At 37.9% G+C, this 21032-nt stretch overlaps 1 protein-coding gene across 11 annotated transcripts in view; it reads right to left on the bottom strand.

The window, feature by feature from the left end:
- Positions 1-687: 687 nt before the first annotated feature.
- R3HDM1 (R3H domain containing 1) overlaps positions 688-21032 on the bottom strand; it is a 181945-nt gene continuing 161600 nt past the window's right edge. For 10 of the 11 annotated variants that reach the window (XM_058548883.1, XM_058548872.1, XM_058548875.1 and 7 more), the window contains 6 exons: positions 12439-12542; positions 10113-10285; positions 7087-7231; positions 3366-3448; positions 2807-2891; positions 688-2039 (listed from right to left, as the gene is read on the bottom strand). In XM_058548883.1, the coding sequence (XP_058404866.1) occupies positions 1678-2039; positions 2807-2891; positions 3366-3448; positions 7087-7231; positions 10113-10285; positions 12439-12542 (952 nt within the window). In that variant the 3' untranslated portion in view covers positions 688-1677. The remainder of the gene's footprint in view (positions 2040-2806; positions 2892-3365; positions 3449-7086; positions 7232-10112; positions 10286-12438; positions 12543-21032) is intronic. The other variant, XM_058548881.1, reaches the window with a different exon arrangement.

Here is a 21032-nt window from a genome sequence, read left to right as displayed (position 1 = left end):
GTAGACCCCACACCTTTTGGGTTTCCCAGCAGTTTCACCGCTCAGCTAGCAAACGGGGAAAGCTTTCTATAACGCATTTGAGCTAAACTGGACAACTGGATGCTCGATATGAATATCTCAGCTAAAAACACAAATTCTTTATCTAACCCAACATAATGTTCTATTTTTCGTTGTCTGACTGTATGTTCATACTCAAAATTTTCTACAATTGATTGGTATTAACTTTATGAGAGAACAAAATGACATGAATCATACCCAGAGGAATCACTCCCACAGAGACAGTGACGCTTTGTGGAACAATTGTAAAACGAGGGGGTTTATCATCTTTCATCTTTTTTTTTTGTTTGGGAGGAAGATCAGCCCTGAGCTAACATCCGATGCCAATCCTCCTCTTTTTTGCTGAGAAAGACTGGCCCTGGGCTAATATCCGTGCCCATCTTCCTCTACTTTATATGGGACGCTGCCACAGCATGGCTTAACAAGTGGTGCGTCGGTGCGCGCCTGGGATCCGAACCGGCGAACCCTGGGCCGCCGCAGCAGAGTGCGCGCACTTAACCGCTTGTGGCACTGGGCCGGCCCCTATCATCTTTCATCTTAAGTCTGAAACTGAAATCTTAAGACAAGTTAAGTCTTCAATATGGACACTCATTTAAAAAGGTGATTTTAATGTACAAAAGACAAAGTGGATCTATATTTGTAAACATTTATTCTCTTGAACTGAAAAAAGGCTTGCATCAGCACACATTGTACAGCCTTGCAAATTACACAGAAATTGAAAAAAAAAGGTTCCTTGTTCATAAGTGCATTGAATCTTTGATGTCCAGTGATCCGCTGCAAACAATGAAAACAAATTTGAAACCACTTAAGAAGTTTCCAGCACTCATCAAATGCATTTCCCTGGGTGACAAAAAATCCACAAGGAGGGGAATGCAACTAAGTGGCATTTAGTTATTGGAGGGACACTTAAAAAAAAAAAAAAAAAAGTGGAAGTATTTTCCTGCCTAGAATGATTCCTATTCCCCTTTGAATCTAAGTGGTTCGATTAAGAGGTGTTAAGAACATAATTTACTTTACACTTAATGTTCATACTACCTAAATGAATAAGGAAAGGACCCTATGAGGGAGTTCTGTATTTTCTGGAAATTGTTTGTGTTTGGAGGTATAGGGGAAGAGTAATCTTCTAATTGTGGGTTCTCCTTAGTCTGCCCCCCAAAAAGACAGCACATGGTTTTGATGATTATTCCACTCCTGCATTCCTTTTGCCCAAAATTCTATGTTGGGTCACATTGTGCTGGCTGCAAAAAAGAAATACAGGTTGCAACTGGTTGTAATCATTTTGAAGAATAATTTGCTGTACAATAGAGCTTTGGATCTGATACAAGAATTCAGAAATATAAAACAAAATAACTATAAAAGTTAGGAGGCCTTTGAACAGCATTTCCTCAGAAAAAGCTGCTAACTCTGTATCATTCCAATATGGGTTCCTACAGTCATGTGGGGTGAAATGTGTATTTTCCTCCCCTTTGCTGGATCACTGGCCTGTCTTCAAAAGCTGTAACGCCATGACCACATGTCCTAGGAGTCTCTATCATGTTAACAGAAACTCCAAATACCAAGCCAATTAAAGATGGGAGAGGACAGGGGAATCATAAAGGCCAATGGTCCAAGGTGGCTCTGTTACTGAGAACTTGCCCTTTCCAAAATGTGAAAGTCATAGTGCTTCTTGCTTGTTCTCAGCTTAAACTTGTTAACCGAGTTAATTTGTTTCTTCAGTGCACTCTGCGCAGCTGAAATGGAGGGGAATGTGGCTAAGACCGTGTATGTGGAGGCCAAGTCACTGGGTTTAGAGCGTTCAGGGTTGACAGTGTTGTCCCCACTGCCACAGCAGAGGGGGTGACGGCGCAGCTGGGGCTGGGACTGGGGGTCCCGGAGCCACCGAATCTTGGCGCCAATTTTAAAGAGTTCCCCAAAAAGCTTCTCGGCTTCCATGCGAGTTATTCCATCTGGCAGTTCAGTAATTTCCAAGACCTTCCCAACAACTAGAATAGAAAAAGGGTAGAATTAATCATCTCTGCTACCAAAAAGGTGGGCAAAAAGTACAAGAGACCCAAAAATGACAGAGGAAATGAATGGGATTTTCTGAAACCATTCAAATCCACAAAATTCTAATTTTTATAGCCATCTTTTAAATCATTCCTATTTAACTCTTAGGCAAGAGGTGTAGAGCTAATGGTACTCAACTACCCATTCCACAGTCTTCACTGACAGCTGCACATACACAACACAGGCTGTGCAGTGGCTTCTCTAAGTTAGCGTCATCTTGGGCAGACACTTTCCTGAACTTCACATTCTCATTGTAAAACAAAGATAACAGCATTTGCCCTAACCACCCCAAGGCTGTTGAGTAGCAAGTTAAGGCACACACTTGAAAGCACTTTGCCATACAAAGGTGATATATTTGTTCATTCAGACTATCTCCCTGTGGGTGTAGGGACTACTTCCTTTCTCAAAGAACAGAGAGGCAAAGAGTTTCATTCTACCTATTCCTCTGGCACTCATCTTTTCCCTTTGGTCCCCTCACCCCTCTAAATCCACCTTTAGCCTACTACACTCTCAAACCTGAAATGAGACAGGATTAAAAGAACATATTCAAGAAGCCTACATTATAGATGGCATAATTTTCTATGACTTTCTGCAGAACTCTAGGAGGAGGAAAACCCACTTCTGTGGTGTGGAACAGTTTTAAAGACTGTCAAACTGGTCGACAGTTTGTAGAACCACATCCAGTTGCCTCTCAGGGACACACCTGCTTCTCCTGCACCAAGGTCAGTGGACGCAGCTTTTTTAGCTTGTTTTCTTCCTCGGTTTCCATGCCTGCTGCCAGACTGACCCTGAAAACCCACAAACAGATGAGAAATAAGGTAAACAATGCTGAAAAATGTGTTGGTAATGTTTAAACACTTAACATCCAAACATATTCAGCCTGGGTTTTGTATTTCAGCAGGAAAAACTCAATCCCAGGCCTTTTGAATTATGCCTCTGCGGCAATGGCCCTTCTGTCCCTCACTATGACCAGTCACTTGCTGACTGACTGTCTTTCATGAGCAAGGGTGCGCTAACGCCCCGGCCACCTCCCATCTTTGGATAGCACTAGTGAATTACTGCTCAGCCAAGCAGCGTGCCACCGTCTCCTTTGCTCTGCTCTCAACGGGGCCAGGGACAACACTGATAAATCAACTGGCTGAGGCACAGAGCTCTCCCTTGTGCAACTCCAACAGGTGGGCCCAGGGTGACCCACAATCTCAGCAACAGAAGTATGATGTTCTGCCAATAAAGGCTAGGAGGCCAGGCACTGGCTTTCACACCTGTTGGGTTGGAATATGTCCATGCAGAACAGCAGGAGGGTTGTACTGCAGTGGCTGGCCAAGTAATGGATATCTGGCATCTCCTGAAATTGAATGAAAAAACATTTTTACATTTTTTTTTTCTCAGTTATAGAGCACTTCACAGTCTTCTAAACCCTCTCAGTTGAGTAGGGGCAACACGTTTGATAGAATAAAAAAGTGTAGGTACTGACATATTTTTAAGAAGAACTGAAAGTTTCCATATATCCTTTAAAAAGCTGGGGTAAACTTCTAAAAGGACTAAAGACTAATAATAGTGGCTATGAAGGAGGGTAAGTGGTGGGAAATGGGGATAGTATGGAGAGAAACTTCCCTACATATTTTAACATTCCACATGAAATCCACCAAAATAACTATAATGCCCATTCCACTCACTTGAAATACTAAAATCCACATTTTCTCTGATGATTAAAAATTAATATAACTTACATTTTGGGGAAAGGAAAAACCCTGGAGAAACATTAAGCTCTCTATCTCCCCAAATTCACTAACAATTACTATAAATATCTGTATGTATACATTTACATATATTCACAGAAACATTTTTACAGTCTTAATCAATGGATATATTTACACTGTAGGTCTTGGGTCTTCCCTTAAGCTCTCTTTAAATGAAAGTTTGTATTTATAATTTGAATTTGCTTAGAAAGAGTGGCACAATTCTTAAGTGTTATCCATGAGCAAGTATGCCCTTCCTAAATCAACAAGTGTGGGGTAGTCAGGATGGAGATCCTCCAATTACTTTGTTTCACTCAGGAGTACCTAAAATCATCACATGGAAAGGGCTTCATAAATGCTGACTGCAAAACCCTTGTCCTGGAGAACAATGTTTTCGTTTGTTGTATTCTCATTTCATTTTAACCATAACTCCCCAAACTCAGCACATTCTGGGTTTAGAGGAGGGTTATGGGTAGGAGTTAGGAAAGCATCCTCAGGAAATCACACATCCCTTCTCCCAATAGTTTCATAAAGTGAGACGCAAGGCGTGAACTTCCTACCACTTTCTTTTGGTCTCCATCCTCACGGATGGGGCTCTTTTCTGACTAACACTGTGAAGGTGCTTGGGCAGCTCCCTGGGAGAACACACTCATGACATACTTGCTCCTTCCCAAGCACTAGCTGAATGGCAGATCCGACATCCGACATGGAGGCTTAGCACTGAGATCAGAGACTCAGTGTGAAGCGTTTTTTTTTTTTTTTTTTTGAGGAGGATTGGCCCTGAGCTAACATCTGTTGCCAATCCTCCTCCTTTTTCCTCCCCAAAGCCCCAGCAGATAGTTGTACGTCATTGTTGTACATCCTTCTAGTTGCTCTATGTGGGATGCCACCTCAGCATGGCTTGATGAGTGGTGCGTATGTCCATGCCCAGGATCCGAACCAGCAAACCCCGGGCCACTAAAGCAGAGTGCACGAACCGCTACGCCACCGGGCAGGTCCGTGAAGCATTTTTAAGATGCATAAAAAACAGTTGCAAACAAGTCAGAGTTAAGTTTAGGCCTATGGAGCAGTACTCTTTTCAAATTCCTTTCAAATATGAAGATGAGATTGTAGTTAGCAGTAACCAAAGACCCCCTCCTTATAGGCTGTGCTATCTGCTCCTCTTGGGGCATTCATATACTAGAGTATGTATCTTGATATTACCATATTGCTGTACACTATTTCAATCCACACAGTTTCAGTTTATTTTTTATAACATAGTTTATTTTTCTACACTATTAAAGTAATTGGTTTTGTAGAAAATTTGAAAATAGAGAATTACAAAGGAGAAAATAAAAACCACCCTGCTAATTTCATCACTTCTAACATTCTGGTGTGTATCTTTTCAATCTTTGTTCTATATATGTGCGCTCACACGTGTATATGTGTGTATTTTACAGTTCTTTTAAAAAATGAGATATAATTAACATAAGATAAAATGCACATCTTTAGTGTTGAGTTTCATGAATTCTAACAATTGTAAAAGTCCATGTAACCAGGACCCAAAAAAGATAATGAACATTCTCATCTCCTGAAAAGTTCCTTTCCAATAAATTCCATATCCCATCCACATCACTATCTGATTTCTAACACCATAGCTTAGTTTGCCTATAGTTGGGTTTCATATAATTAGAATCATATACACGTCTTCTTTTTGGGTCTGGTTTGTTTTTGCTTAACATAATGACTCTAAGATTCATCCATGTTGTTGCATGTCACTAGTTTGCTTTGATCATTTTTATTGTTGAGTAGCATTCCACTGTAAGGACATACTAAAATTTGTTTATCCATTCTCCTGTTGGTGGACAGCTGGGTCATGTCCAGTTTGGGCTACTATAATAAAATAAGGTTGTAATAAATGGTCTTGTACAAGTCTGCATAGGCATGTTTTTATTTCTCCTGGGTAGCCCTAGGAGTGGAATTGCTACACTGTAAGGTAAGTGATTAACTTTGTAAGAAATTGGAAATATTTTCCCAAAATGGTGTTATCATTTTACACTCCTACACCAGTGTGTGAGGATTTTAGTTGCTCTGTATCTTCACCACATTTGGTGCTGTTAGTCTGTTTGATTATAGCTATTCTAGTGGGGGCGGAGTGATTATTTCATTCAGATTTTAATATTCCTTTCCCTAATGAATAATGATGTTGAGCACCCTTTCAAGAGCTTATTGGGGACTGGATCGGTGGCATAGTGGTTAAATTCACGAGTTCTGCTTCAGCAGCCTGGGGTTCACTGGTTCAGATCCTGGGCGCGGACCTACTCACCGCTCATCAAACCACGCTGAGGCAGTGTCCCACACAGAAGAGCTACAACCTTACAACTATGACACACAACTACGTACTGGGGCTTTGGGGAGAAAAAAGGAAAAGAAAAAAACAAAAAAAAGAGAAGATTGGCGACAAATGTTAGCGCAGGGCCAAACATCCTCAAAAAAAAACCAAAAAGAGCTTATTGGACATCTGTATTTCTTCTTTTTTGATATATTCATGTAAGTTGTTTTCTAAAATCACTCACTGTATTATGAATTAACAGTTCTGTAAAACATGATTTTTAGATAACTGCATAGTATACCTTATATGGATATACCATAATCTAACTAATACTTACTGATGGACATTTAGGTTGTTTTTGAAATTTTGTTGCTATAAACTCTTCTGCGCATAAATCATTGTGTGCATTATCCTTAGGATAAATTCCAGGAAATAAAATTAATGGTTTACATATTATTTTATAATCATTCACTTGCATGTCTGTTCCTCCAACTAGACCAAAAGTCAGTGAGGATGAGGAATTCACCTTATTCATCTTTGTACATCAGGGCCACAGTAAGTCCCCAATAAATGCTTGTTGAATAAATTTTTGAATAAATTCTTGATGTATATTACTTTAATAGAGAGATTAGAAATATAGAACATTGTGTATTACCACTATAGAGGAATGGAGTCTAAGGATAGTAAGTTAAAGCCATTTTAATTCTATCATGTAAGTAATTAATGAATGTAGGTAATTACTAAATTGGTAATTATTAATTAGTGATGAAACATTAATGTTAGGAGAGTATATGGTAATAAATAAATATGTGGAGGTGAAAATGCACTCCTACGGGAAACTGAAAGGTAGCAGTACCAAGATAAATCACAAAGTGACTGGGAATGGATGTCTTAGAATTCTCTGAGGCTTTGATTAGCTTCCTGCATCCTTACCTTGCCCGGGGACAAAAGGTCTAGAAAACTGAGGTATGATGGAAAGTGGTGGTCCAGAGGGACGGACAGTTTTCAGAGTGGACAGCTGAGCTGGTGCTGGCGACTGAGCTGGTGAAACAATGGGACTACTGAGTTGAGGGCTGTGCTGCAATTACATCAAGAAAAAGGGGCAGCACTTTAGTCAGGATTTTCGCAAATTTCCTTTTAGACAAAAATTTTTATTCCTTCTGACTACAAATATGTACTTGTTACATTAGTGCAATATGTACTTGTTATTCAAAAAATTAAAACATTACAGAAATTTATAATTTCCAACTCCCAAAGACAAACACTGGTAGATTATTCCTATCCATATACATCCATACATCTATGTTTTATAAAAATGGAAATAGGCTATATATCCTATTTTTGAATCTTGCTTTTGTACCTTGACAATAATACTGTAGATGCTCTTCAATGAGAGAATATATACATCTATCTCCTTTTTTTATGTTAACTATTTAATATTTCATTTTAAAACAGTTCATCCCTAAAGAACAGTTGCAAAAATAGTACAAAGAATTCTCAGATTTCCCAAATGCTAATATTTTACATTTGTTTTATCTCTCTCTGTATATATTATTTTTTTTCCTGAACTATTTGAGAATGAGTTGCTCACAATACTCCTCTATCCAGAAATAATTAGTGTCTGTTTCCTAAAAACAAGGACATTTTCTTATATAAATAACTACAGTAGAATTAACAAAACCAGGCAATTAACAATACAGTAATATTATGTAATCTATAGAGTTTATTCAGATTCGCCAATTGTTGCACGAATGTACTTTATTGCAAAAAAAAGAAAAATTTTCCCCTTCTAGTCCAGAATTCAGTCTAGAATCATATACTGCATTTGGTTGTCACGTCTCTTTAATTTTCTTTAATTTGGAACAGAGCCTCAGTCTTTCATCTTTTTCATGACTTTGACATTTTTGAAGTTCAGTTTCTGAAGGTCACTTTGAAGATCAGTTATTTTGTAGCATGTCCCTCAATTTGGGTTTTGCCTGCTATTTCCTCATCAAAAAGTTCATGATATACACTTGGGGAAGGAAAACCAGAGGGGTGATGTTGTGTCCTTCTCAATGCATCATATAAGAAGGATCATGTTGTCCATTTGTCACCACTGTGTTGGTGACGTTTACTTCAACTGCTTGGTTAAAGTTGTGTCTGACGGGTTTCTCCATTGTCAACTTACTATTTTTTCCTCTCTAGTTATAAGTGTCTAGTGGGGAGATCATGTTATCTGCAAACAGAGATCATTTTACTTCTTCCTTTCCAATTTGGATGCCTTTTATTTCTTTTTCTTGCGTAATTGTTTTGGCTAGAACTTCTAGTACAATGTTGGTTCCAGAGGAGACTCTGTATGATATCTACCTTTTAGAATCTACTGAGACTTAATATGTGGCCTAACATATGGTCTATCTAAGAAACGTCCCATGTGCACCTGAGAAGAATGAGTACACTGTGTTGTCAGGTAGAATGTTCTGTATACGTTTGTTAGATCTAGTTGTTTATTGTGTTTAAGATCTTTATTTCCTTACTTGTCTTCTGTCTGGTTATTCTATCCATTATTGTGAGCGAAGTATTGAAGTCTCCAACTATTATTGTAGAACTGTCTATCTCTCCCTTCAATTGTGTCAGTTTTGCTTCATTTGTTTTGATGGCCTGTTATTAGGTGTGTGTTTTTGTGTGTGTGTGTGTGAGGAAGATTAGCCCTGAGCTAACACTGTTGCCAATCCTCCTCTTTTTGCTGAGGAAGATTAGCCCTGAGCTAACACCTGTGCCAATCTTCCTCTATTTTGTATGTGGGTCGCCGCCACAGCATGGCTGACAAGCGGCGTAGGTCCACGCCTGGGATCCAAACCTGCGAACCCAGGCTACCAAAGTAGAGTGCGCTGAACTTAACCACTACACCATGGGGCTGGCTCCTGATCATCGTAACTCTTGAGTCTCTTTTAATCTATAACAGACTCAGCCCTCATTTCAAAATGTCATTTATTTGTTAGAGAAATGGGGCCAATTTGTCCAGTAAAATATTCCACGGTATCATACAGGCTTTTTTTCTTCCTGTGTTTTCTGTAAATTAATAGCTAGACTTTGAGGCTTGATGAGATTTGGGTTCAATTTTTTTTTGATAACAGTACATCATAGGTGATGCTGTATACTTCCTTCTACACCACATTAGGAGGCAAATAATGTTTGGTCGACCCACTTTTAGTGATGTTACAATTGATCAGTTGCTTCAAGTGTTGTCTGCCTAATCTATCCATTTTAAAGTTCCCCATAAACCTTTTCCTAATGTTTTCGACATCTGATGATGATTTTTACTTGATCTTTTAATTAACAGGATTCCAAAACAGTGATTTTAAATTCTACCATTGTTTTTACATTTCTTAATCGTATTTTTTCTATGATGAAGAGGATTCCCTCATCAACTTGCTGTTTACACTAAAATATAGCTCATATGGGAAAGGTAGGATAAACTCCTTAATTATTTTTCCTTATTATATTTTAGATCTAGTTTATCTTCTGACTTTTTTAAATTAAAAAATTTTGAGCGGCCAGCCCGGTGACGCAAGTGGTTAAGTGCTTGCGCTCTGCTCTGGAGGCCCGGGGTTCGCCGGTTCTGATCCTGGGCGCGCACTGAAGCACCACTTGGCAAGCCATGCTGTGGCGGCGTCCCATATAAAGTAGAGGAAGATGGGCATGGATGTTAGCCCAGGGCCAGTCTTCCTCAGCAAAAAAAAGAGGAGGACTGGCAGATGTTAGCTCAGGGCTGATCTTCCTCACAGGAAAAAAAAAAATTTGAATACGCAAAAGTTGGGGAATAATATTTAAATACTGAAAGAAATCATCTGGATAAAGGGAATGTTCAAACTCCTTTACTAATCTGTTTGAGAAGATTTCAAATTCAGTGTTAAGCCTTATAGGTCTTACGTGACTAAAATGTTGAAAGTTTTAAAATTATAATAAAAGAAGCATCTTACCTGAACAATATTGTCTATGTTGCTAAATTCCACACACTTCTGTCCTCTCTGGTGATCACAGTAATATTTGTTTTGTTTCCACTGGGGGGGTGAGTGAGCACGAGATTGCGGATTGTTTGGTACATTGAGCTGCATCATCACCATTCCTCCACCAGGTGGCAGAGGTGGCACAGCTAAAAATGAGAATTAGGACACTGCAATCATTATACTTCAGCAACTAGCTGGTATCCCTTGAACACCAAGATAATAGCAATAATTTTATATTTCTATACAAAAGTTTACTATTATATATGCAAGCCAGACTTAAGCCCCAGTGCTTCCTGCTACAAACGCTGTGTGTTTAAAAAGGCATTAAAACATTGACTCTATGGACCTAAACATCTCCTCCTAAAAATAATAGGTCTATAATTACTCAGGAAAGTCCAATTACATATTACAGGACCTAGTAGAGAGTAGCACAATTGAGATATGATCTATAAAACTGCTTAATTTTTTAAATGAATTAATTTTAAAACAGGCATTATTCTAAATACACAAAGAAAAACTCCGCGAAAAATCAATCCTATGGATATTTACGACCCTGAAATGTCCTATGACTCTGGGAAAATTAACTTCTTTTATTGTTTTCTCATCTGAAAAAAGAGGCTAAGAAGACCTTCTTGGCTAACTTTAAAGAGCTATGATGACCCCGTGTATGTAAAAATAATTTGCTAATTGTACAGTAGAGACAAATGGACTATCAGATCTATCTTCGTATCTGATTTATTGCTCTTGTGAACCAGCACTGCAGCACTACCAGTATTAAGCATGGACTTTGCCTGCCACTTACTGCTTCAGTGTAAAGTACGGTAGGATCCTGCGCCCTGCCTCCAGGGCCATAGTTTGCACTGCACTAACCATAATGGTAGTTTCCAGGTCCCTAGAAATAGAACCACCTGACCTGGCTAGGCAAATCAAAGGAGGGCTGACTGCTTAGGGACATCTCAAAGTTCTCCTCAGCCACAGCAGTATATGCTGGATGCAGCCACTATTAGTTATTTATTTGATAATCATTTATTCTGTCTCTGTTTTTCAGAGGTTACATATGTTAACAAATCATTACAATAAAATACGGTGTTATGATAAAGGATTATTTAAGACACTATGAAAGCAGAGAAAAACAAACTCTGTTTTAAGGACTGGGGAAGGCTTTGTAGAAGAGGTGATTTTTGAGTCAAACTTTAAGGACGCAGGATTTTGGCAAACAGAAGATGGTGGAAAGGCATTACAGGCAGAGGGGAGAACAGGTACAAAAGTATCTTGGCATGAAAAAGCATAGTATATTCTAGAAACAAGGTTCTGTATGACTTAAGCATATAAGTATAAATAGGAAGCCTACTTGCTGGGGAATGTAGATGGCAAATCCATGCAAATTTTTTACTCAGAGGAATGAAATGAAGAGACTTTTGTTTCAGGACAATAATTCTTGAAGTGTGTGTGTGTGTGTGTGTGTGTGTGTGTGTAGGAAGAAAGTTGAGCATGGGGGAAACATGAAATAAGCAGAAACACTTAAGAGAGATAGTGCAAATAGGACAAGAAAAGAAGGAATGAAATGAAGAGACTTTTGTTTCAGGACAATAATTCTTGAAGAGTGTGTGTGTGTGTGTGTGTGTGTGTCTGTGTGTGTGTAGGAAGAAAGTTGAGCATGGGGGAAACATGAAATAAGCAGAAACACTTAAGAGAGATAGTGCAAATAGGACAAGAAAAGAATTGACCAAAAGCAGCAGCAGTGGGGAAGGAAAGAAGGTATCAGATTTGAGGAAATGGTGATGCCATGAATGTGAAAGGGGAGAGAGAAGAGAGTTAATTATGACTTAGAAATTTGTTTTGGTCCCTAGATAGAAGGTGAGGTCAAGAATGCAGGAAGAGGGAGAAATATTAAATCTAAACTGCCTTTGACACATCCAGGTAGGGATGCCCTGTAGGCAGTTGGCTATGTGGTAATGTCTCAGCAGAAAAAAGATTTGGGCTGGATTACCCAGGAAGAGCTTGAGGAGTAATGAGAGAGTGCCTGGAAAGGATCCCAGAGAACATCAATATTTATGAGGCAGGGAAGGAAGGAGAGTCTGAGGAGGAGAAACAGGATAGCAGTGTGGTAGTGGCAGCAGCACAAAAGGAAGAAGTGGACTGACCTCTTAACTCTGATTTTGCATGGCACCCTAAATATCCTGGGTATATCTCAGCACATAACAAGTTGACAACCTTTTTCTAGAAATGTCTAAGGAATTCATTTTAATTATTTCTCAAATAGACAAACCATTATCTTTTTTAAATTATCTATTCATACCTGCACACTGGTGGCTTTGAAGCTGCTGAGAATTGCATGGTGAAGTAGTTCGAGGAAACTGTACTTGGTCTGATCCCGGATGTTGCAAGTACCCTACTGATGAGCTATGAAAAAAAAAAAATCAAACAAACACAAAAACACAGCACAAAGAGATGGAGATGACTGTAAAGATTCTTCGAATGAACAGTCCTACAAATTTACTTAAGTGAAATTATTTTTCAAATTGGTTAGCAGTAAAACTTAAATCTAATTATTTTCTCTGTGGGTTATAAATAATTACCTTTTGTATAAAAATTACTTTATGTTTATGGCAATAACACTAATTTTTTTTTTTTTTTTTGTGAGGAAGATCTGCCCTGAGCTAACATCCACGCTAATCCTCCTCTTTTTGCTGAGGAAGACAGGCTCTGAGCTAACATCTATTGCCAATGCTCCTCCTTTTTTTTTCCCCCAAAGCCCCAGTAGATAGTTGTATGTCGTAGTTGCACATCGTTCTAGTTGCTGTATGTGGGACGCGGCCTCAGCATGGCCGGAGAAGTGGTGCTTCGGTGCGCGCCCGGGATCCGAACCCGGGCCGCCAGTAGCGGAGTGCGCGCACTTAATCGCTAAGCCACGGGGCCAGCCCTAACACTAATTTTTTAAAACCAGAAAAAACAACTCCTAATTTCATTGCTCTTACTATTTTACAACTTTTTCTAAATATGATTTTTGTATTGTTCAAATAATTATTTAAAAAAGAATAACTAATTTAACAAAATAAAAAGGTAATTTATTTGGATCTCACCAAATTATATTTTACAAAAGAAAATACGCAGTTTGACAATGATGAGACTCAGAAAAAAATATATATATTTCTTTTGGTGAGGAAGATTAGCCCTGAGCTAACATCTGTTGCCGATCCTCCTCTTTTTGCTGAGGAAGATTGGCCCTGGGCTAACAACTGACCCTATCTTTCTCTACTGTATATGTGAGACGCCTGACACAGCATGGCCTGATAAGCAGTGAGTAAGTCTGTGTCCAGGATCTGAACTTGCGAACTCTGGGCTGCCAAAGCAGAGTGTGTGAACTTACCCACTATGCCACTGGGCCGGCCCCAAGAGAAAATATTTTACTGCTTAAAAAAAAATGTACTATCTAAGAATAAAGGAAACAATATAACATGATTCTGATATATCCTAATATAAACACAAAAATAAAAGGCTGTTAGTGTAAAACCATTGTTATTGCTGTATTTTTCAACAGAGATTCAAACTACTATGTGATTTGTCATATGTCTTTAAAGTTTTCTCTGTTTAGCAAATTCTTTCAGGAAAATAGTTTCAAATCAGAGCGATACCATTATACTTTCTGAGAATTCTCACGAAATCAGAAATCTTAATTTATATATAAAACTCTATTAGTTACCAGTCTTTTTCATCATTTAAATAAACTTTCTTTACATAGTATTATTTCTTCATCTAGCTTTAACAACTTTTTGCACTCCCATCTCATGTAATTGCAGTAAAAATACGTTAGATCCAACTACTGAAATACAGAGAATACAGGGAAACATGTTAAACAACACCATGATGACACAGTCATAACATCCAGACCATGGGACATTCTACAAGACGTGTAAAAACATAAGCAGTATTCGTGGGGTAGTAGGGAATACAAATACCAACCGGATATTTGATATAGTTAAGAAATTAACTTGTTAAATTTTTAAAGATGTGAAATAGTTTTGTAGTTAGGTGGGTTTTTAAAAAACCTTTTAAGGTTTTTTAAACCTATAATGAAATACTCATGAATTGAAATAATATGATATCTGGATTTATGTTTATGTTGATATATATTTAAAAATGTCCACAGTAAAAACTTAAAAAACAATTCTCTAATTCAGGCTGACAATTCTCCAGTGAATAAGAATTAGGAAAGTGTTACTGTTTTTTAGTGACAGTAACTCAGTGTGGTTTAATGAAAGGGATGTAAAGTGAGGACTTCATAAAAAGTGATTTTGGACCATGTGACAAAATGTAAATATAGTACTTTCTGAATGTTAATTATGATTGGAATGCATTATACGAGTATCAGCTACCTGTGGAAATAATACAGCTTGAGACATGGTTTGTAAATGTGTTGCAACTGAGGAGAATAGCAAGTTTCACCATAGGGTGGAAGGATTTTTAGGTTCTGTTCTAAGAATAAATGCTCCTTTGGGTCATGCAGTGCCCCTCACCTTGATCTTGTTCACTAAGCACAGTCTAATGGCTTATTCAAGTTCTGAGGCACAGAGGTGATAGGAAGCCACCCTGAATAGAGATGAGAATATTCAGGTCACTGAGATGAGCAATATATCCTACACCTCTAAACTACAAATTGCTATTCCAGTTTACTATTCTAGTGGGTTTTAGTTTTATAGTTAGTATGTTGGTTTTCCAGCACTAGATTATCCCTTAGGTAAGTGAATTATAAAAGTGAGTTCCAAGACTCTACTAATCTCCCCCTAAAGACATAAGGACACTTCAAGGGATACAGACTGGGCAATGAGCAGCCCTCTTAAATCTCTTAAATGTTCTATTTTAATTATTATCTAATTTGCTTTCTACAAAGGCAGAACTAGAACACATTAGAAAAAAGAAAAGCATAAGAATTAGCTTTTAAATACCACTCTTACTTTAAAAATATAAATATTTATATAATATACCAAAAAGGAAAAACTTTTGTAGTAACTTACCAAAAATTTCTCCTTTGGAAGACAGGATAGAAATATAAAGAAGGGGACTTTTTAAAGTAAAACACCAGGCCTAATCCTTGAAGAAGTTCATATTCTACTCTTGAACAGGAAAATAAAACATCAATCTCATGAACCCATTTCGTCCCAAACATCCTGAAAAGTCCTGACTTAAAACTATGAATATGTAAATTAAAAGTAATTAATAATATCAACTTTCAAATGTATTAAAGGTCAATGCAACAAAAATTACTCCTGCCACTTCTCAGTGTATGGTAGAGCTAGTCAAATTGCGGCAAAACGCCTCTACAGGATCAATGGAAATTAATAAATGACAAGATCAAATACACACAAGTTTCTTCCTCTGGTTTTCCTATAATGTACGTCTTATTCCTGTGATGTTCTATGATAATTCACAGGTAGAAATTCCCCTTTCCTCCAGTTATTTATTTCCTTACTCTTACTGTATTTTGGAATCAAAGCCATAATGGAAAAAATGATAAACATATTATATATATATATATTTGTGTGTGTGTGTGTGTGTGTGTGTGTGTGAGAGGAAGATCAGACCTGAGCTAACATCCATGCCAATCCTTCTCTTTTTGCTGAGGAAGACCGGCCCTGAGCTAACATCTATTGCCAATCCTCCTCCTTTTTTTCCCTTTTTCTCCCCAAGGCCCCAGTAGATAGTTGTATGTCATAGCTGCACATCCTTCTAGTTGCTGTATGTGGGACGTGGCCTCAGCATGGCCGGACAAGCGGTGCGCACCCGGGATCTGAACCCGGGCCGCCAGTAGCGGAGCACGCGCACTTAATAAGCCATGGGGCTGGCCCCATTACATATATTTTTAAAATCAGAAACTTACTGCTGTCTACTAAAGGGTGAAGAATTTTTTAAAATGTCATATGACTCTTTATGAATGTTTAAAATTGGCCTTTTAAGGGGTAGTATTGATGCTATTTTGATTAGATCATGGTAATCTATTTGATAACCATAGTATCATACTCCATTTCCAATCATACCATAGTATGAGTGGAAATTAACGCTTGGTAGTAAGATATACTCACTAGATATTCTTGCAAATCCACTTATTTGTGGTATGACTTTGACCATATTATTTGAATTTCAGCTTTCTGTTCAATAAATATGTGATTAACCTCTGTCTTACCAAATTATGGTAAGACGTGGCCAAATAATTCAAAACACAAATAGTCAAATGCACAAATGTACAGCTTCACTAAAAAAGAGCCAAATTAAACTGAGATATGTCGCTATTTATGAAACATGAGAACACTGAAAATGAGTCAGTACCCACTCGGATTGTAAATTAAAGAAAGATTTTGTCAAAATGTACCAAGAACTTTAAACAGTCATTATCTTTTGACCTATTAATTCCCTTCTAGGAACTCTATGCCAAGGAAGAAATTCAAGTCGCTAACAAGATGGTTCAATGAAGTGGAAAAAATGGTTATGACCTATATGTTTTATATACAACTGGCTAAATAAATTATTGTATACTCATAAAATTGAATGGTATAATCATTAAAAATTATATTTACAAAGGAATTTTTTTTTTTTAAAGATTTTATTTATTTATTTATTTTCCCCCCAAAGCCCCAGTAGATAGTTGTATGTCATAGCTGCACATCCTTCTAGTTGCTGTATGTGGGACGCGGCCTCAGCATGGCCGGAGAAGCGGTGTGTCTGTGCATGCCCGGGATCTGAACCCGGGCCGCCAGTAGCGGAGCGTGCGCACTTAACCGCTAAGCCATGGGGCCGGCCCACAAAGAAATTTTTGAAAAAACATTATATACCAAACGAACAAAACATATCCAATAGAATTTCAACTATGTCAAAATATATGAAATATATGAAAAAAAAGACTAAGAGAAAAATATGAACATGGCAACAGCAGTCAACTTAGAGTTGTGGGAACATGGCTGATTCTTGATAATTTATACTTTTTTGTATTTTCCAAAAAGGCATGCATGCTATTTGTAATTAAAAAAATAAACACTAAAAATATCCTATGAAAACTGCCTGAAAAGTTCAACTTTTAAATGTTGTATCAGGGATTTAATTTTAACTAATAATCACAATCTCCTTCAGAAATCTTCGGCAGATGTCACCGTGTAGCCATCTGGAGGCAGTTATACTGATCTTCTGCAATAGAAACCTCCAATTCATTTGAGGGTCAGATACTCAGCAGGCTTGCTGTCTCTGGAAGAAAACATTAGCTTTCTGCCTTATAAGTTTTTTATAAGTCAAGGTGATTTCCACCTTATATTTTTCTGTGATCAGGGTATCTATTTAGGACAATATAAATAAACTCTCAACTAATACGAATTTGACCAAATTGTATGCTTTAACGAAAATAAATGTCAAACAAAACTTTTATTATACAATATTTTGGGTTTTCCCTTAAATGGAAATGGCCAATTTTTCTGGGCTTTCTGGTTAAATGCTTGCTCATATTTATAGAAATATTCATTTATAGCTTACCTATTTCCAAATGTGAAATATTTAAAAAAACTGAATAGGCTAAAAATTAGAGAAAAGAACCTTTTTTGTTTTGATTTTTGAAAAAACATTATATATATATAACATATATATATAAACATTATATAAGTCAAAACAAAAAAGGAGTAGGAACATCTGGGATGAGACTGTTGCTTTCATTGAGTACGGAATCTAGCTTTGTGTTTCCTGGCAGCTAAGACAAAATGGTGGACCCAGAGGATTATGCATCTCTGCCAGGATAAAGGAAGCAAGCATTTAAGCCTCTGGCAGGTGCTAAATTACAGACATATCCTAATTGTATTCTATGATGAATTTAAAGCATGTAGTTAATTATAGAGGAATCTAGTTTTTTGATATGAGCTATGAGACACAGTTCATATTTTACTAGGAAACTGAGGGGCTAGGGTGAAATCTTGCCTGAAGAGAGGATTATTTTCCATTAAATAAATAGGTAGGATGCAGAAGTACCTGCAGTAAAGGCTAACATTTTCCTTAACAACGAACTTTATATTTCTCAGGTACCTGTACGAGACCCAAGGGTCCACATTACACATTTCACATAAAAGATGCCTTTGGCTTGAGAACTGTAAGAGCAGCTATTATCAAACACAATCAACCACAAATATTATCTCTGGTGCTCCTGGGAGAATGGCTGATTCTGAGAAGGGCCATACCTGACCAACCCACTAGGATGAACTATCATCAAGCAGCTAGGTTAGTGGACCTGTTGGATACATTACTTTGGTAGTTTACTGAACTGGTGGAAAACATCTGCCAAACAATAATCTTAGTTTTAGTACAGCAGATCCTAAGCTGCTCTTTCTGGCAATAATTTAGCTACTTATTAAGTCTGCTCCTAGAGTGAGACCATACAATTGCTATTGGCACTGAGGATGATGCTTATGCACCTGTGTGATACAGCTAAAGAATATACATCCTCAAACAGCTTCACCAAATCTTTTAATATAATTTCAAAATAGGATGCCAGAATAGTATAATTTCATATTTTTTAAATCAAAATTCCACTTATCAGAAATTGACTTCTGGCATGACAGCATGAGTTCTGGTGACCTGCTCCCTAGTGAAACTGGTGAAAACTATAAAAATGCAACCACTTAAAGCCTCTGGAAAATGGTCCTAAGGATGAATATAAGAAATTATCTATTCAAGAACATCTAAAAAACTTGGTAAGAAAGGTGAGTCTGGTATTTGAACCAAGAGGGCTCTCTCTTGCCCCCTTCCCAGCTTAGCGAGGTACAGACTCTACTCCAGACAGCTGTAGCCAAGAACACAGAGCTCCCTCTCCCCACAGCACCTGGATGGGAGGCATTCTTCCTAGGAGGAGAGGTATGTTAGTTTTCTTATCCTACTCCCAAGTACCTATTGCTGAAGCTAAGTCGAGGGTGAGTGAGGCTAAGAGGTGGGAACTCCTTTTCTCCCAACTTCCACTTGTGGAACAGAGGGTCTACTGTGGGTGTGACATGCTGAGAATACTGGGGCCCTGGCCTGATCATTCTTGCCCCAGCTCCTGAAGTGGTGATTCCATGCCAAGAGAGGTAAGCAGAGGACCCTAGGCTATGGTCCCTTCACTCTCCACCAAGTGCTCAGCTCACAGGGGAGGGTGTTACTTTGAGAGATACTGATCTGAACATTCATTCCCAACTCCCTCACCCCAAAACACCAAAAAAAAAAAAAAAAAAAAAAAAAAAAAATAGAGAGAGATACTGATCACTGACCATAACCCCAGTTCCAGAGCCCTGCCTTAGAGATTTTTCTGGGGAGAAAACAGGCCATAAAACAGCACCTAATATCTTCCCAAAAGACCTGTCCTCAATTACAACAGAGAGGGAAGAAGTTCAAGCCTACAGGTGTTCTCAAGAACACTAGAGGTTGTGATAAAGACAACTGGATCACTTTGTAGAGCAATTCACGTGCCAGGGCATTGTTAAAAACAACACAGCAATAAGCTGGCAGTTAGTGGAGTTTAAAGTTGGGAGCTGTCAAGGAAAGAGAGGAATAGAGTCCTAGCAAAATCACCGTCATCCCAGGATGACTGTGAGAATACCCAAAGCTTTCCCTGCATGAGGAACAACACCAGAGGCTGAACCTTTGATGGGGTGTTATTATTAAGACTTCACTTAAATAATCCAGTCACTAAACAAATAAACAAGTGAACAACAATAACAAGTACACAGAGTTGCTACAATATATCATCTAAAATGTCCAACTAAAAGGAAATTACAAGGCATGCAAAGAAACAGGAAAGTATAACTCACACATTGGATAAAAGCAGGGAACAGAAACTGCCTGTAAGAACAGATTTTCCACATTTATCAGAAAAAGACCATAAAGTAGTCACTATAAACACATTCACAGAACCAAAGGAAATCATGAGTAAGGAAGTAAAGAAAAAAGGGTGACAATGTTGCATTAACAAATAGAGAAGACTAATAAAGAAACAGAAATTATTTAAAAAAATGGAAATTATGGAGTTGAAAAATAGCTAACATATAAAATCCATTAGAAGGGCTCAACAGTAGATGTGAACTGGCAGAAGAAAGAGTAAGTGAACTTGAGGACAGATTGATAGACATTATGCAAGCTGAAGAACAGAGAGAAAAAAGAGCCTTACAGAAATGGGGGACATCATTTAAACATACCAACATGTGTATAATGGGATTATCAAGAGGAGGAAAGGAGCAGAAAAAAATAATCCAAGAAATAATGGCTGAAAACATAAAAAAAATTTATTAAGAAACAATAACCTACTCATCCAGGAACTGCAACAAACTCTAAGCAGGATAAATGCAAAGAGATATCATAATAAAAATGCTAAACGTCAAAGACAAGCAGCGAGAGAAAAATGACTAATTATATAATGGAACCCCAATAAGACTAACACAGCTGACTTTCTAGCAGACATGATGGAGGCTGGAAGGCAGTGGGATAACATATTCCAAGTGCTCAAAGAAAAAAATCTGTCATCCAAGATTCCTATATCCAGCTATCTTTCAAAAATGAAGGCGAAATATAGACTTTCCCAAGTAAACAAAAACTAAGAATTTGTTGCTGGCAGACACACCTTACAATAAAAACTAATTAGAATCCACAAAAAACGATAAAGAATACCAGTATTATGGATTGAATGCCTGCATGCCTCCCAAATTCATATGTTGAAATCCTAACTACTATTCCAATGTGATGGTAATTGGAGATGGGGCCTTTGAGAGGTTAATTAGGGTTAGATGAGGCCATGTGGGTGGGGTCCTGGTACAATGGGATTAGTGCTCTTATAAGAAGAAACATCAGAGAGCTTGCTCTCACTCTCTCTGCTTGCACATACCAAGGAAAGGCGATGTG

Source organism: Diceros bicornis, chromosome 10, assembly GCF_020826845.1.
Source record: "Diceros bicornis minor isolate mBicDic1 chromosome 10, mDicBic1.mat.cur, whole genome shotgun sequence".
In the NCBI taxonomy this organism is placed as follows: Eukaryota; Metazoa; Chordata; class Mammalia; order Perissodactyla; family Rhinocerotidae; genus Diceros; species Diceros bicornis.
The sequence above is the reverse complement of the archived record's forward strand: the minus strand, read 5'-3'. Positions and strand labels throughout refer to the sequence as shown.